General features: G+C 48.0%; 1 protein-coding gene across 1 annotated transcript in view; it reads left to right on the plus strand.

Annotated features, from left to right (window-relative positions):
• IRF4 (interferon regulatory factor 4) overlaps positions 1-8411 on the plus strand; it is an 18915-nt gene extending 10504 nt beyond the window's left edge. Inside the window, exons 5-9 of the mRNA XM_011984600.1 lie at positions 1237-1423; positions 2262-2350; positions 3010-3154; positions 4719-4826; positions 7225-8411. Of these exons, the coding sequence (XP_011839990.1) occupies positions 1237-1423; positions 2262-2350; positions 3010-3154; positions 4719-4826; positions 7225-7724 (1029 nt within the window). The 3' untranslated portion in view covers positions 7725-8411. The remainder of the gene's footprint in view (positions 1-1236; positions 1424-2261; positions 2351-3009; positions 3155-4718; positions 4827-7224) is intronic.
• Positions 8412-15084: the final 6673 nt, after the last annotated feature.

The raw sequence follows: 15084 nt of genomic DNA on the forward strand, positions 1-15084 counted from the left end.
CGGCGCCAGGCCTGAGCGCGGGGGGCCTGCAGGGGAACCCCTGGAGGCCGGGCCTGGGGAAGGGCAGTCCAGGGCCCGAGGGGTTTGGTTGTTGGTCTGTGTGTTCCGGTGCCCACGCAAGCCTCCCACGCTTCCCCGGATTCCTGTCTGCCTCCGCCGTCAGTGGGTCTCCGTGTCTCGCGGCGCGTCCGCGCCTGTGCTCGTCTCTCTCACCGCGTCTGTCTCTTTCTCTTTCGCTGCTTTTCTCTGAGTCTCTCTGCGTGTGTCTCCTGAGGTCAGCCTCTCTTCTCTCTCCTGGTAGCTCTGCGGGAACTTCCACCTCTGTCTTTCTCTCTGTGTGTGTCTCTGTCTCTCTCTTTCCAAGTCTCTGGAGACCTCCCCCATCGCTCTAGAACTCGGGGCCTCCGTCTAGATCTGTCTCCCTTGCCCTTTGCGCACACACCTGTGTCCCTGTTAGGCTGGTTTCCCCTAAGGCAGTTTACCCAGAGAACCGCGCGTCCGGGCCCAGCCCCCACCTGCGGGCAGAGCAGGGGAAGGGGACTTCCTCCGGGAATTTGGTCTGAATTTGCGCTGAGTGCCTCAGCTGTGCGGCCATCCAGATGTCTCCTGTGGGCGGCAGCTCACACCACAGCTGTCCTGAGTCCTAGGCAGGCACACCTCAGACCCTGGGTGGGTAGAGCCCCCTCAAGGAGCCTCCGCATCTCACTCTGCCTTTTCTAAATACCCAGAAAATGCGTCTTCGGCTTGGCGGTGATAGGGTCCAAGATGGAAAATCACTTTCCTAGAGGATAGTTGGGGTCTTTCAGTTTACATTTTGAGCAACGGTGTAAATCTGAAGGACCTACGTACCATTCTTTGTTTTAGAAATACAATTTCAAGATTCCTTACAAAAGATCTGTCTTTTGGGTTTAGCATGGTGGCTCACACCTGTCATCCCAGCACTTTGGGAAGATGAGGTGGAAGGATGCCTGTGCAATACAGTGAGACCCTGTCTCTGCAGAAAATAATCATAAAAATAAATTAGCCAGGTGTGGTGGTGAACACCTGTAGGCCCAGGGCCCAGCTACTCTAGAGGCTGAGATAGGAGAATCCCTAGAACTCAGGATGCCGCAGTGAGCTGTCATCGTGCCACTGTACTTTAGCCTGGGTGACAGAGCAGGACTCTGTCTCCAAAAAGAAAACTAATAAACCAGACCTGTATTTGGACTTTGCATTCTCTTCATTCTTTCCCACCAGGCTTGGGCGCTATTTAAAGGAAAGTTCCGAGAAGGCATCGACAAGCCGGACCCTCCTACCTGGAAGACTCGCTTACGATGTGCTCTGAACAAGAGCAATGACTTCGAGGAACTGGTTGAGCGGAGCCAGCTGGACATCTCGGACCCGTACAAAGTGTACAGGATTGTTCCTGAGGGAGCCAAAAAAGGTAGGGGCTTTCCTGAATTTGGGTCACAGAACAGAGGCAGCCAGATCCTTGAGGCACCTTAACTTCATTCTGAGCATCACTTTCTAGCCTTCCTTTTGTATTGCCTGCCTGCCTTCTGCCTCACAGTGAGGCTCAGCCTCCCTGCCTGGGTTATGTGGGTCACAAGCTGAAGTTCCTGTGATGTTTAGCATAGGGGAATTAATCACACTGTATGCCTCAGCGTATATGGGGGTGTGTGTGCATTGAATATGTGTTTTCCAGTTAGTCTTTCAAAAAACAACAAAAAAAAAGAAACCTGGATAACTTGTTAAAATTTACTTATCTAATAGTCTTTAGTGAGTAACTGTTTTGCAGAAGAGGGGTAATGAGAGGAATATCTCATTACCATTCATGGTAATAAAACGGTCAACTTTTAAAGTGTAACATGGTCAGCTGAGGTGCTTATTAAAAGTCAGATTCCTGGACCCTTCTTTTCAAGATTCTGACCAGTGTGTCTGGAAGAGAGCCCAGGAATCTGCATCTTGAACAAATCCTTCAGGTGACCTCGCTTGGGAAACATCTGGCTGGCGGGGTCCTTCATGTCACAAGGCACATTCGCATGCCATCGGTCCTGTATTTCTCTGCCTGTCCTGTACAACTCAGACCTTGCAGAAAAAAACCAGTTTAATAGCATGAACAAATAACTTCCCAAGGGAGTTGCTGAAAAATACCTTATTTGTCAACACCGTGTTATGCATTCTAAGAATTAAATGCTCAGGTATTTTTACAAGATTTGACATTTAGTTAGGTCAGTTCCTGTTTTTACTTTGTGCCATTTCCCTTTTCCCCAAACATGTAGGAGCCAAGCAGCTCACCCTGGAGGACCCGCAGATGTCCATGAGCCACCCCTACACCATGACAACGCCTTACCCCTCGCTCCCAGCCCAGGTATGGGGGAGGGCACTGGGCTCCCTGAGGGCGAGGCTGTGCGGGCCAGCTGCCCACGTGGCCAGAGAACCACAGCAGCCCAGACAGCAGAACTTGCCATTTGCTGTCGCTGGTCCAACCGCCCAGAGAAACCCCAGGTCACCGAACGAATGCCTCTCTTTCCACACGGCGCTGCCATTGGTGTGGGTCTTAAGTAGGGGAGGCTTGGGCGTGTCTGCCTGCTGGAATATGCTCCTCAGGTCTTCTGGGAAACAGCTCTTTTGTGGAAGTGGAAGATTTTGGAAGTAGTGCCTTATCATGTGAAACCACAGGGCAGCTGATCTCTTCAGGCTTTCTTGATGTGAATGACAGCCTTGTTTCATCCACTTTGGTGGGTAAAAGAAGGCAAATTCCCCTGTGGTACTTTTGGTGCCAGGTTTAGCCATATGACGAAGCTTTACATGAAACAGCACAAGTGTCTCCATTGTCCTTTATGATCCTCCGTGGTGTTTCCACCTAGTGTGATGAACGATTCCCTCCAGTCTTTTTGGATGATAAAATTCTTCGGCTGTCAGCCTAATAAGGGATTCCCTTAGGAGTCTGGAGGCTATAAGAGCACCCCCCTACCCACCGTCTCAATGCCAGTGCTTCTTATCTCAGCCTCTCCTGTGCTCCTTTAGCAGGTTCACAACTACGTGATGCCACCCCTTGACCGAAGCTGGAGGGACTATGTCCCAGATCAGCCGCACCCGGAAATCCCGTACCAATGTCCCGTAACGTTCGGACCCCGCGGCCACCACTGGCAAGGCCCAGCTTGTGAAAATGGTAAGGAGGTTACCAGGGAACTAACTGCTAATTTGGCCATGGGCCACGGTGAATCCTGGTCTGTCCTAGGCAGCACCAAAGCTCTTTCCCCTTCTTGGAGGCTGCGTGTGCAGCTCAGGGGAGAGGAGGGTTTTCTCAGTCCTGTGGGATGGTGGCATCCCACAGCCAAGTTTACTGTCAGGATCCATGCTAGGCACTGCCCTTCATGGGATCTTATTTAAACGCCACAGAGATCGCCCCAGGAAGTGGAAAACAGTCCCGCACTTTTTATATATAGAAGAGATCGTGGAAGCTTGTAGATAATAAGTAGGGATGCTGGGAGATTACTGAGCTGGTATGTTTCTCTCGAATAGTGGTGTGTTCACTGTTGCTATTGTTGGTATTAGAGGTGATACTAAAAAAGGAATGGAAAAATACCATGGGCAAACACATAAAACGTCTCTACAGGTGCCTACCTACCACTGGGTCCCAGAGAGACTCCTGATTCTGGATTAGATGCGGTCCCCTGCCCTCAGGAGTTCCCCAGATATCAAAATAAGCTCCATCCGCAGAAGCACTCATTAGCTAGGTGCAGAGAGAATCTCAGCATGCTGCAACTCAGGCTTTCAGGACTTTTTAGTTAGTTACTTAAATAGAAGTCCTGAGATGGGTCAACACATTGAACCCTTTGGATGTTTTAGGAATATTTGTTCCTTTGCAATTTGGCCTTTTTTCCCCCAGTCACGTTCAGGTTATCCTTGGCTGCAGGTAGTGAAGAGGTGTACCGCTATTTAATGTTTGTGTTGAGTGGCACGTTCACAAAAAAGCCCAGAATTCAGTGGGATTGGCTTTTCAAGAGGGATTTGTAGCAAGGGCTGGTTTCCAATATGGTAGTGGAGGAATCGGCTGACATAAAACTAGTTCCTGAAATTCAGACTTGTGTTCAGTGCTCTGGCTCTGTGGAATTAGTGACCATGGGAAAGAGGCGATGCCTGGAATTGTGTAAAGTGATGGAATCGGTAGAGACCTGTCTTGAAGCATTGGTAACAGTAAATGAAGCGGCAGTAAGATCAGGTGTTCTATGCCACATTCTTCCTCCATTCATGTTTCCTACAACATTGTCTTCAGGAACATGGTTCAGTCTTCTCCCAACCCACAAGAGACAAGCAAAATAAACATGGACTAAACAATTTGTTACTTTTTAAATTGGGCTCTTTGGCACAAACTCAAGTGGACCTGAACTCTCAGCTCTGTTGTGAACCCGCTTTGTGAACAAGGACAAATCACGTCATCTGTCTCTGAGCCTCAGCCTCCCTGTGGGTCAGTTACAGAGAGAGCGCTCCAAGATTCCTTTCAAAGCCACGCACTGGCTCATTTCTCCCTCAGCTTTGGTTTTCCAGCTGGTCTCCGGCTCGTCTTTGCCTCACAAGAGTGTGCCCTGCTAGTCGCTGGTGCTGGGAGTGGGCGGGAAGGTGACTGGGCGCCAGCCCCTTCCTTCCCAGGCTTCACACACACACCCCAGGAAGCCCTGCAGTGCGTCGGACTCTCTGTCTAGACATCATCTGACTTTTATTTGCAAATGCAGGTTGCCAGGTGACAGGAACCTTTTATGCTTGTGCCCCACCTGAGTCCCAGGCTCCCGGAATCCCCACAGAGCCAAGCATAAGGTCTGCCGAAGCCTTGGCGCTCTCAGGTGAGTGCAGGGTTTGGTTCTGGAGGCACCGCAGGAGGCCAGCCTCTGCCGCCAGCTCTGTCATCTTTGGGCAGATTCAATGGGACTTTAGACACTTGCTTTGCTCCCCCGGGGTCTGGAGTAGATGTGGACACATCCTGTGCGTGAGGTGACCAGAGTGAACTAGGAGCACCATTGGAAAGACCCAGCATCACTGCTTGTGGTTCTGCTGACAGTTTCAGCCACTGGCTTGAATGGAGTCATTCTGGCTTCGTCACTGGCACCTCTCCGAATTTCCAGGAATGTGCAAACACTCCAGTTTCCTTTACCAAGGGCCCCTCTCCAGCCAGCGTTCTCTGTGCGGAAGTGTGGAAGGGCTTGTCATTTGGAGAGGCTGAACGTCCTTCCGGGTTGAGCCACAAATGAGTCCTCCTCCTCTGCTCCCTGGGGACATTAGTTCTGGTCCCTCGATGACATTGATATGCCTAAAAGTAATACACATTTTGGTCTTTCATGTCGCTTGCAAACAAATATGGATTCAACCTGATTTTTAAGTTTTATTTAAAAAAAAAAGGAAAAAAAGTCCTGCATCATAGATATCTTACCTGTTGTAAAAAAGGCACCCTTAGACTTGCCAAGCATGTGTGCTGTATGTCTATTCATTTTTTAGATAATATTTTGGATTGTTTTTAAGGTTTGGAATTCTCATCTTGCCCTTTGGCATCTTTAAAAATCAGTGATGAAAAATACTAACTAAATTCTGAAGGTTTCAGGGAGACGAGAGTTGTGGCACTACGGGTGCACACGGGGGCTGGAGTTTTACCTGCCCGCTCTTTCTAGTTCTGAATGAGGCTTGCACCTTTTTTTCTGAGATGCTCGTGAGTACCGAGGATGCCCTTTGGGAGGAGGTGCTTCTGAGCAGGAAGGCTTGTGTTTGTTTTTAGAAACTTTCAAACCCTTGTCTTGAACACCTAAGACTTGTGTGGGTGCCTGAAGAGTAGGAAATAAACAGCTATTTATATCTCTGCAACCTCGTGATTTCTGATGACATTAAATGAAATGAAACCTGCCCCGAGAATCACCTCGAATGGCCAACACCCACTCTCTTTGGGGCGCACTGTCTGACTCGTTCTCCGTGTGTTGAAGCAGAGAATTGAGACAGTGATGTGGGTTAAGTCTCAAAACCTGCTATTGAGGAGTAAGACAGTTTTGTGGGTTTCTTTTTTTTTTTTTTGGTATGCATAATACAGATTAATTATCAGCCATGAGCACATTTGTTAGAGAACTGTGATTCCCACTGATTGTGGGGTCCCATACAGTTCCCAGTGGCGACTGCCCCTGTCTGTGCCGCTCCCCTGCAGTCTGGCTGAGGAGCTTATGCAAACCTAGCTTGGTTCTTTCAACTCATGGGCGATGTTTCAAAGAGGTTTCTGAAATCAGCCAAACGTTTGTAAATGGATTCATCTTGTTTAAAGTTTCAGAGAGTTTTAGAGTTCTTTTCAAACTTAAACACAAAGCCCAGTGGGAATTTCGGCAGACTTTACATGAACTTTTAGAGCATTTTTCTCATTAATTTCTTTCTTTTCACAAGAATTAATTTTGTGATAAAAACATCACATATCCAGTGTGGAAAACTAATTTAAAAATCAGAAAAACAAGAATGGAAAATAAAAACGTCACATTCCGCCACCCAGAAATCACCATTAAGGTCTTAGTACTTACCCTTTAATGTGTATATGTGTGTGTATGTTTATATATAAACTATATAGACATAAATAAGCACCTAATTATATATATAACTTACATATATGTATACACACACACACACACACACACACTTGCTTTTACCTAAATGATGTCATATTATTATTTTGAGGACCTTTCAGATTTGTGGACAGACTTGCTTCTTTCTGAAACACCGTCATATTTTTTGCTAGTAGAAATTAAACTTAGGGTTCATTTCTTACCAGAGTAAAAACTGATTTGCTTAAAGATGAATTTTCATTCAGTGACACATGACTTAAATGTCATCACCACTATCATCATCATCATTCACAATAAGACTTAGTAAGTTCTTAATGGTGATGATCTATAACCTGAATTCAACTTACTTTTCCAGAAAATTAATGAAAGACACACTCGTCCCTTAAAAAAAGAGTCTGTGGCCACATACATTTGAAATATGCTGGTTTAGACGAATTAAATGGGTTTTTTCCACGGGATTTCTCTAAGTGTTGATCTCGGGGGGAAACAGGGCATGTGGCGTCTCCCAGGCCTCCTGGACGCCAGAACCTTTTGCTCCTCCACGGAGCCTGTGGGACAGTCGAGTTCCACCGCAGGTGCTTGGCTCTGTGGAGTCGCTGGCCTCGAGCTGGTGTCCTCGGCCCCCAGCACTGACCCCGGGGCTCTGTGTTTGCAGACTGTCGGCTGCACATCTGCCTGTACTACCGGGAAATCCTCGTGAAGGAGCTGACCACGTCCAGCCCCGAGGGCTGCCGGATCTCCCATGGACATACCTACGACGCCAGCAACCTGGACCAGGTCCTGTTCCCCTACCCAGAGGACAATGGCCAGAGGAAGAACATTGAGAAGCTGCTGGGCCACCTGGAGAGGGGCGTGGTCCTCTGGATGGCCCCCGACGGGCTCTACGCGAAAAGACTCTGCCAGAGCCGGATCTACTGGGACGGGCCCCTGGCGCTGTGCAGCGACCGGCCCAACAAGCTGGAGAGAGACCAGACCTGCAAGCTCTTTGACACGCAGCAGTTTTTGTCAGGTGAGGCACTTCATTCTGTTAGAACGGAGGTGGTGATGGCCCACCTGCCACAGGGGTCAGAAACGACAGGGTCCCTCTCACCCCAGGCTGAGGTCTTCCTCCTGTTGACGCCGGAGCCCACCGGGCTTGGGGCTTGGCCCCAGTAGAGATCTTCTGTCTGGCTCCGTTGAGGGCAGAGAGTCCGGATCAGATGGTCCAGGTGGACAGTGGCTCAGGCTGTACTCTTGCAATTCTGGTTTTCAACAGTCACCTCTTAACACAGTTCTGTTTTATTGCACTGTGATCTCAACAAACACGTCTGCTGATGTGACGGCTCTTTTCAGATTCCCAGAAAAATCATAAAGGTTAGAAGCATATTGTTAACATTCTTGGTTGTGAGAGGGGTCACCCTCATGCAGATGCCACCCCACGAGTGAGACGGAGGGTGGAGCGGACCGTACTGGTTCTGCACAGGAGAAGTTACAGGAGAGTGCTATGAGTGGGCTCTGTGATATGAACGTTTCTAAGCATAGTTTTCAGAACCAGTGAGTTTTGTTTCTCTCCCTTGGATTTCATGACCATTCAGTGAAGCTCTGGCTGGCTTCTGTGAAGCCCCTGGCCCTGTCCTGCTGGGCTTCCTCCCAGGCTTCGTGTGGCCGTCCAGGTGGAGGGAGCCTCCCACGAGGGAGGGAGCTGCTCTACCTGCCACCCCACCGCCAACTCTTCCTCCGCCTTTTCCCAGCCCTGTTCCTTCTCGAGCCCCTTCAGAAACTCCTGTGTCTTTGGTTTTTCCTGTGCCTCCCCTTTTCTTGAATGTGCTTCTTCATTCCACTTATTTAAAATAAAAACAGGACCCACCTCTGTGCCCTGGCATTGTGGACACGTGCTCTTGCTTTTGGGCGTAAGTGGCCCACATTTGTGTAAGCTCATCCAGATTTTCTTTTGGTGCCCAAAGCAAATGTGTCCCTAGATAACTAAGCTTCAGGCCGGGTGCAGGGGCCCACGCCTGTAATCCCGGCACTTTTGGGAGGCTGAGGCGGGCAGGTCAGTTGAGGCCAGGAGTTCGAGACCAGTCTGGCCAACATGGCAAAACCCCGTCTCTACCAGAGATACAAAAATGAGCCGGGCGTGGTGGTGCGCACCTGTCGTCCCAGCTACTCAGGAGGCTGAGGCCTGGGAGGCGGAGGTTGCAGTGAGCTGAGATGGCACCATTGTGTTCCAGTTCGCAGGACAGAGCAAGAGTCCATTCCGGCCCCCACCCCCACCGCCAAAAAAAAAAAAAGATAACAAGATAACTAAGCTTCACACAGAGGCTGACAATAGGAAGAGGGAGAACTGTGCAGGTTCCCGAGGTGAGGAAGTCACCTCGGGCTGGACACCTCTCATTCTAAGGGCAGCACCATCCCCAGTCCCCGGCCAGGGCGGTCCCATCCTTCTTGGGGCTGGGCGTGGAGTTCATGGGGAAACCAAGGAAATTGAAGGGCAACTGGGGAGACCCCCCGTCAGCCTCTCCTGTGTCTGCCTTGGGGTCTGGAAGAGGTCACATGGGCCAGGAAGGCTAAGGCCCAGTGGGCCTGGATTTCTGAAGACTCTGGACCTTGGTGCCAGTGGTTTCAGAAGATGCCACAAGGTGAGGGCTTTCTAATGAAGGTGTCACAAGGAACAGGCACTGTCTTCTCCGAGTGCCTCTTGCCAGGCGTTTTTAGGGAGGTGGAGCCCCCATGGTGACTGAGCTGGAAGGTGCACTCTGAGTCACAGGTGCACTGCGTGAGAGAAGGCACAGGCGGGGGCGGACGCCTGTGAGTGTCCTGGGGCTGTGGACTTGCAAGCCTAGAACTTACTATTAATCTGTGCGCAAGAGCTGGTCTTGGTTTTCATTCCTTCCTCTGTGACCGAGGGCTGTGCTCTGTGCCCACTGCAGCCTCTCACCTCGACGTGTTCGCTGAGGTTCAAGGAGGATGCTGTGAACGTAAAAACTGCGGCCGTGCCGACCAGCGTCTGCATAATTAAGGATTCCCACCAAACGCTCGCATGTTATCTAGGGTCGGAGGCAGGCTTTTTCAGAGAATTGTGCCACCTCGCCATTCTGACTAGCCTGTGTAGGTGTAGTCTCAGATCATGGCAGTGTGAATGTGTTTTACACATTCTGACTAAGTCATTTGGGTTTGATTTGAATTCTGGAAAAAAAAAAAAAAAAGCAGGAAGTCAAGCAGTCCTGTAAGTTAGCTAGAAATTTCTGTTCAGTTGAAGAGAACAGTGGAGATCTCTGATATCTCCCTATTCAGGTCTGCACAGCACTAGGGACAGCCCCGGGGCACGGCCCGAGGGTGTGTGTCTGATAGGGACACATCTGCTCTGCAGAAGCTTTAGCAGCTCCTGTGTCAACTGGTTTCTTTTGCGGGCTTGACATTTTATTGTAGGTACAGGCAGAAGATTTGCCTTGTGTACGGGGAGGGGACATGGTCTAAAGTCAGGGGATGGGCACTCGTCTTTCCAACAATGTTCCAGTCCGTTTCGTATCTTTTGGGTAGGTGTGGTGGCTTCAGGAGGTATTTGTGCGTATCCACAAGCCGGAGGCCGGGGGGCTGCCCCACTCCCCTTCTCAGGTCAAGTTACTGTTCTGTCCCTGGAGATAGGCACGAGTCTAGTCAGAGTCACGCAGTTCAGGCACAGTGACAGCGGGACTCAGCTGCCGAGGGCTGGTGCTAGTCACCACGTTGATGTTACGTGTTTTCTGTGGTGCCTGAGTTACGTGGATATCCGCAGTAGCACAGACACTGGATTGTGTGGGCTCTGTAGGGATGGGATGAGGTTTTAAAATGATCCCAGGATGTCAAAACATTCTGATTTTTTAAAGGAAAACTTGTCCATGGCATAAATCAGTCTTTTGCCATTGCGTGACTATGTTTCTCGTCCTTTATCTCCCAACTTCACTGCGGTCTACTACCTTTTGAATCTTCGTGGGCCCAGTGCTGCAAAGCAGTGTGCTTTAGCTGTCGACTAGTTCCTCTTGAAGCATCGAGGGAGACCGAGGGCCCTGGGGAAAAAGCGTACATGCTATTTTGTATCTGAGATGTTCACATCAAGGGCCCTAGTCAGGGAAGTAAAGAGGGCTCATTCCTCTTGCATGTTCAGAATCATAGTAAGCTCTTGCTTCCTGTTTAACCTGGTGTGTTTGGTGATGAGGGTTTCTGAACATGGTCTTTTTCTTGTGGGCTTCCACAGAGTTGCAAGCGTTTGCTCACCACGGCCGCTCCCTGCCACGATTCCAGGTGACTCTGTGCTTCGGAGAGGAGTTTCCAGACCCTCAGAGGCAAAGGAAGCTCATCACAGCTCACGTGAGTCTCCAGTTACGATCACACCATAGTGGTTTCCTGTTCTTTGTAAAGGGCAGAGTTTCATTTAGAAAAGTCCCAAATGAAAAGTAAATGTCAAATGACCTGGAAAAATAAGCGTAACCCTTAAACTAATGAGGGAGGAAGCATGGTCCAGCAAGCAGCACAGTCTGAGGACCCACGTGCTCCTCCCAGACCTGAGATCTGCTCGTCAAAGACCCAGGGAGGACAGCCTCAGTGGAGGGTGCCTCTCTCCCCATCTTTTTTATTTTTCAGGAAAGTTGTCATATTTCCATTTTACAGGGATTGAAAAAGATTGATGGTCAAAGCTGCCCTTTAAAATTCTCCATGCTAAGATGGCTCTAAGAATGCTGTCTAGCTAGTGGGTCTTCATTCAGTGGAAAAGCTTTTCCCAGATGGGAAACTGTCCATTCCCTGGAGGCATTTTGTGGGTCTGCATGTGTGTCCTGGCACCTCTTTCATTTCTGGAATTTTAGAAATTATTTAATTATTGGGCATATGATATTTGAAAGAGGCTGAATCTTTCAAGGAATGCAAGTAAATCAGACCCTCATAATGTTCTCTAGTGTGGTTCAAGATGGGTTCAACGGTGGCAAATAATGCTAAAGGGTTAGGGTTAGGATTAGGGTTAGTTTTCTTTTTTATGAGAAAAGGTTTCTATAGATAACATGAAGCATTAATTTGCCACGGAAAACAGATTCTTGAACCCTTAAGACTTTTGAATTTCAAAACTTCACATTGCTACGTACTTGCAAGCGTCATTAATGGGCTTGCATGGTGAGCAATACCAGGTAAAACTTACACCCCTAACATCAAAATTCCCATCATATTGTAGCTCTGATGCTGTTTCTCATTGAGAACTGAAATGAAACATGGTTTAATCTTGAACATACAACCCCCCTTCTTGATTTTGAAAACAAAGACCAACCCACCAACCAATGTGTAATCCCATAGACTGAGGATTTCTCATGAGTTCTCTCCAGTGATTGACTTAACAATTGCTATGATTGTTGAAATCATAACTGATATGTTGTTAACAACAGGAATTGCTAAATGACTAAATAAACTAGGCATTGATAAGCAGCATTTAAGAAGTTGATGATCGGCCAGGTGCGGTGGCTCACGCCTGTAATCCCAGCACTTTGGGAGGCCGAGGTGGGCGGATCACGTGGTCAGGAATTTGAGACCAGCCTGACCAACATGGTGAAAACCCCCTCTACTAAAAATACAAAAATTAGCCAGGTGTGGTGGTGCGCACCTGTAATCCCAGCTACTCAGGAGGCTGAAGCAAGAGAATCACTTAAACCCAGGAGTCAGAGGTTGCAGTGAGCCGAGATCGCACCACTGCACTCCAGCCTGGGCGACAGAGTGAGGCTCTGTCTCAAGAAAAAAAAAAAAAAGAAAACAAAAGAAATTGATGATCAGCTCAGCTATACATCAGTCCAATTTTAAGGTTGACTTGGATGAAGTTGCCGTCCTCTAAGTCAGGGAAAGATGGATCCCCAGATGATCCCGTCATCCTGAAGACGAGGCTGTGAGATCCGTAAAATGAATAAACACACATGTACACCTATGAGTTCCACTTTTAAAAGTTATTAATTTAATTCATTTCAGGTACTCAGGAGTTTTGCTTAAGTCGCTATATATAAAATATAGACTTTAATATCGTGATTGATGGAGAGCATTCAGCTTGCCTTAGATGCTGTAAATTCAGGAAAAGCTGAACGTTAAGGTGTTTTTGTTTTTTGGTGAGCGTGATTCATGCTAATAACCAGACGGGATAAATTTGAGGCCAGTTAACTTCTCTTTTTCCACAAGATAGTTTTGTTGTTGTTTAACTTTACTTTTTTTTTCTTTTACCTCTGGTTTAGAACGATACCGATTACCTAGAAATCAAATCATTCAGGATGAGCCCTTGTTTCTTTCAAACTGCAGTTGTGGAAAAACAAAATCATTGGCCTAAATTACCCTGAGATTACCTCAGACTTCCTTTTAATTTAATCACTTTACTTGATTTGATTCAGTTTTAGTTAAATGTACATTTTAAGTGGCAGCTGATTTAAAAGTAACATCTTTAACCCAGAATTAAGTCGCTTTGGCTGTTTTTTTACATGTTGATCTATGGAAGGACTAACAAAAAAATTGCTTCTTTAGATGGCTCCATATATGAAATGTTTTGATGTGTTCTAGGACGTAAGCTGGGGCTTTACGTTACCGTCTCCTTAGAATCTGAGCGCTGTTTAATAGTGAGCCAGTTGCGGGATATCTCAGTAATGTCTTTTTAAAAATCTCTTATTAAAGGTAGAACCTCTGCTCGCCAGACAATTATATTATTTTGCTCAACAAAACAGTGGACATTTCCTGAGGGGCTACGATTTACCGGACCACATCAGCAATCCAGAAGATTACCACAGATCTATCCGCCATTCCTCCATTCAAGAATGAAAAATGTCAAGATGAGTGGTTTTCTTTTTCCTTTTTTTTTTCTATTTTTATTTTTTATTTTATTTTTTTGATACAGGGTCTTGCACCGTCTCCCAGGCCGGAGTGCAGTGACACGATCTCAGCTCACTGCGACCTCCGCCTCCCAGGTTCAAGAGACTCCCCTGCCTCAGCCTCCCTGGTAGCTGGGATTAAGGTTTGAGCCACTGCACCCACCCAACACAGATGATTTTCATTGTAAATATTTGACTTTAGTGAAAGCATCCAGTTGACTGCCCTCTTGCTGTTTTGAGGAACTCGGAAGTGAAGATTTCAGTGCAGTAGCTGAGGAGAATTGCCGCCAGACAATTGTGGAAAATCAGTGACATGTGATTGGCAGATGAGCTTATTCCGAAAGGAAGGTGGCTTTGCACTTCTTGCGCTCTGTAGACTGCCATCGTTGATGATCGCTGTGAAAATTGACCCCGTGATGTGTTTACATTTGCTGAAGTGTGTTCTTTAATTTGGTGTAGACTAGGTCTTGCTGGAGGACTGAGAACACTTGCCTTTCAGTGTTGACACTGACTGGAGCGATGACTGCTTGCAGGTGTGTCTGTACCATTTCTCAGGGAAGTAAGGTGTAAACGGAAGAAGCCTCACACATAGAAGAAATGTATTAATGTATGTAGGAGCTGCAGTTCTTGTGAAGGACACTTGCGGAGTGAAGGAAATGGAATCTTTGACTGAAGTTGTGCCTGTAGCCTGGGGGAGGCCCCTTCCCCACCTGCCAGTGGTTTCCTGGTGTGGGCCCCTCTGCCCCGCCCTCCTTCCCACGGGCTTCTCTCCTTGGCCTTCCCTGGAAGTCAGTTAGTAAACTTACTAATTTCTTGTGCCAAAAAACAGGAGAGTTCCTCTTGGATAGGACATTTTTGTCTGTCCTACTATCTAGTAATGTCTAAGTGACGGTTAACTTTTCTTGTTTCTGTGTCTTTTTGTCCCTCATTCTCTAGAAATGCTAAAATTCTTCTCATAAAGAAGAAGAAATTAAGGCGCATATATCTTACTACCTGAACTGTTGCCCTTCTGTCCAAGTACTAAGCTGTCTGTTCCCCTCCTCTGTGCCACTCTCGTCTGTCTGTTTGGCTGTGCACTGATCAGCCACGGTGACACTAAAGGAGGAGGAGCCGGGACTCGCAGGCTGGTGAGCACTGCCAGGAGCCGCCGCTGGAAGCAGGATGGAGCTGGCTGCGGAGCTGCACACCCAGTGGGCTGTTTCTGCTTCTTTCATCTGTTCTGTGCTTCCTCACGCCAATTATAGTTTGACAGGGTGTTAAAATTACTTGGCTTTTTACAAATGCATCTATTTATAGAATCCCAAAGACCTCCACTTGCTTAAGCCAACCTGAAAAAAGCATTTTTGTGGTTTCGAGAAAGTACAACGGTGTAGATGGGGGCGTCTCCCCCAGGGTGTTTCTCGTGCTGCAGGATATTTCCTATCACTCCCAGGGTCCGCAGACTGTGTAGCTCTCAGAAGGGCGGTCCTGCTTTTCTAATCGGTATTTTAAATGGATTCAACAAGCACATAATAGGTGCCTGCTGGCCGGGCGAGGTGGCGGGCGCCTGTAATCCCAGCTACTCGGGAGGCTGAGGCAGGAGAATGGTGTAAACCCGGGAGGCGGAGCTTACAGTGAGCTGAGATCCGGCCACTGCACTCCAGCCTGGGTGACAGAGCGAGACTCCATCTCAAAAA

The sequence above is a fragment of the Mandrillus leucophaeus genome, unplaced genomic scaffold (assembly GCF_000951045.1).
Source record: "Mandrillus leucophaeus isolate KB7577 unplaced genomic scaffold, Mleu.le_1.0 Scaffold27, whole genome shotgun sequence".
Taxonomy (NCBI): Eukaryota; Metazoa; Chordata; class Mammalia; order Primates; family Cercopithecidae; genus Mandrillus; species Mandrillus leucophaeus.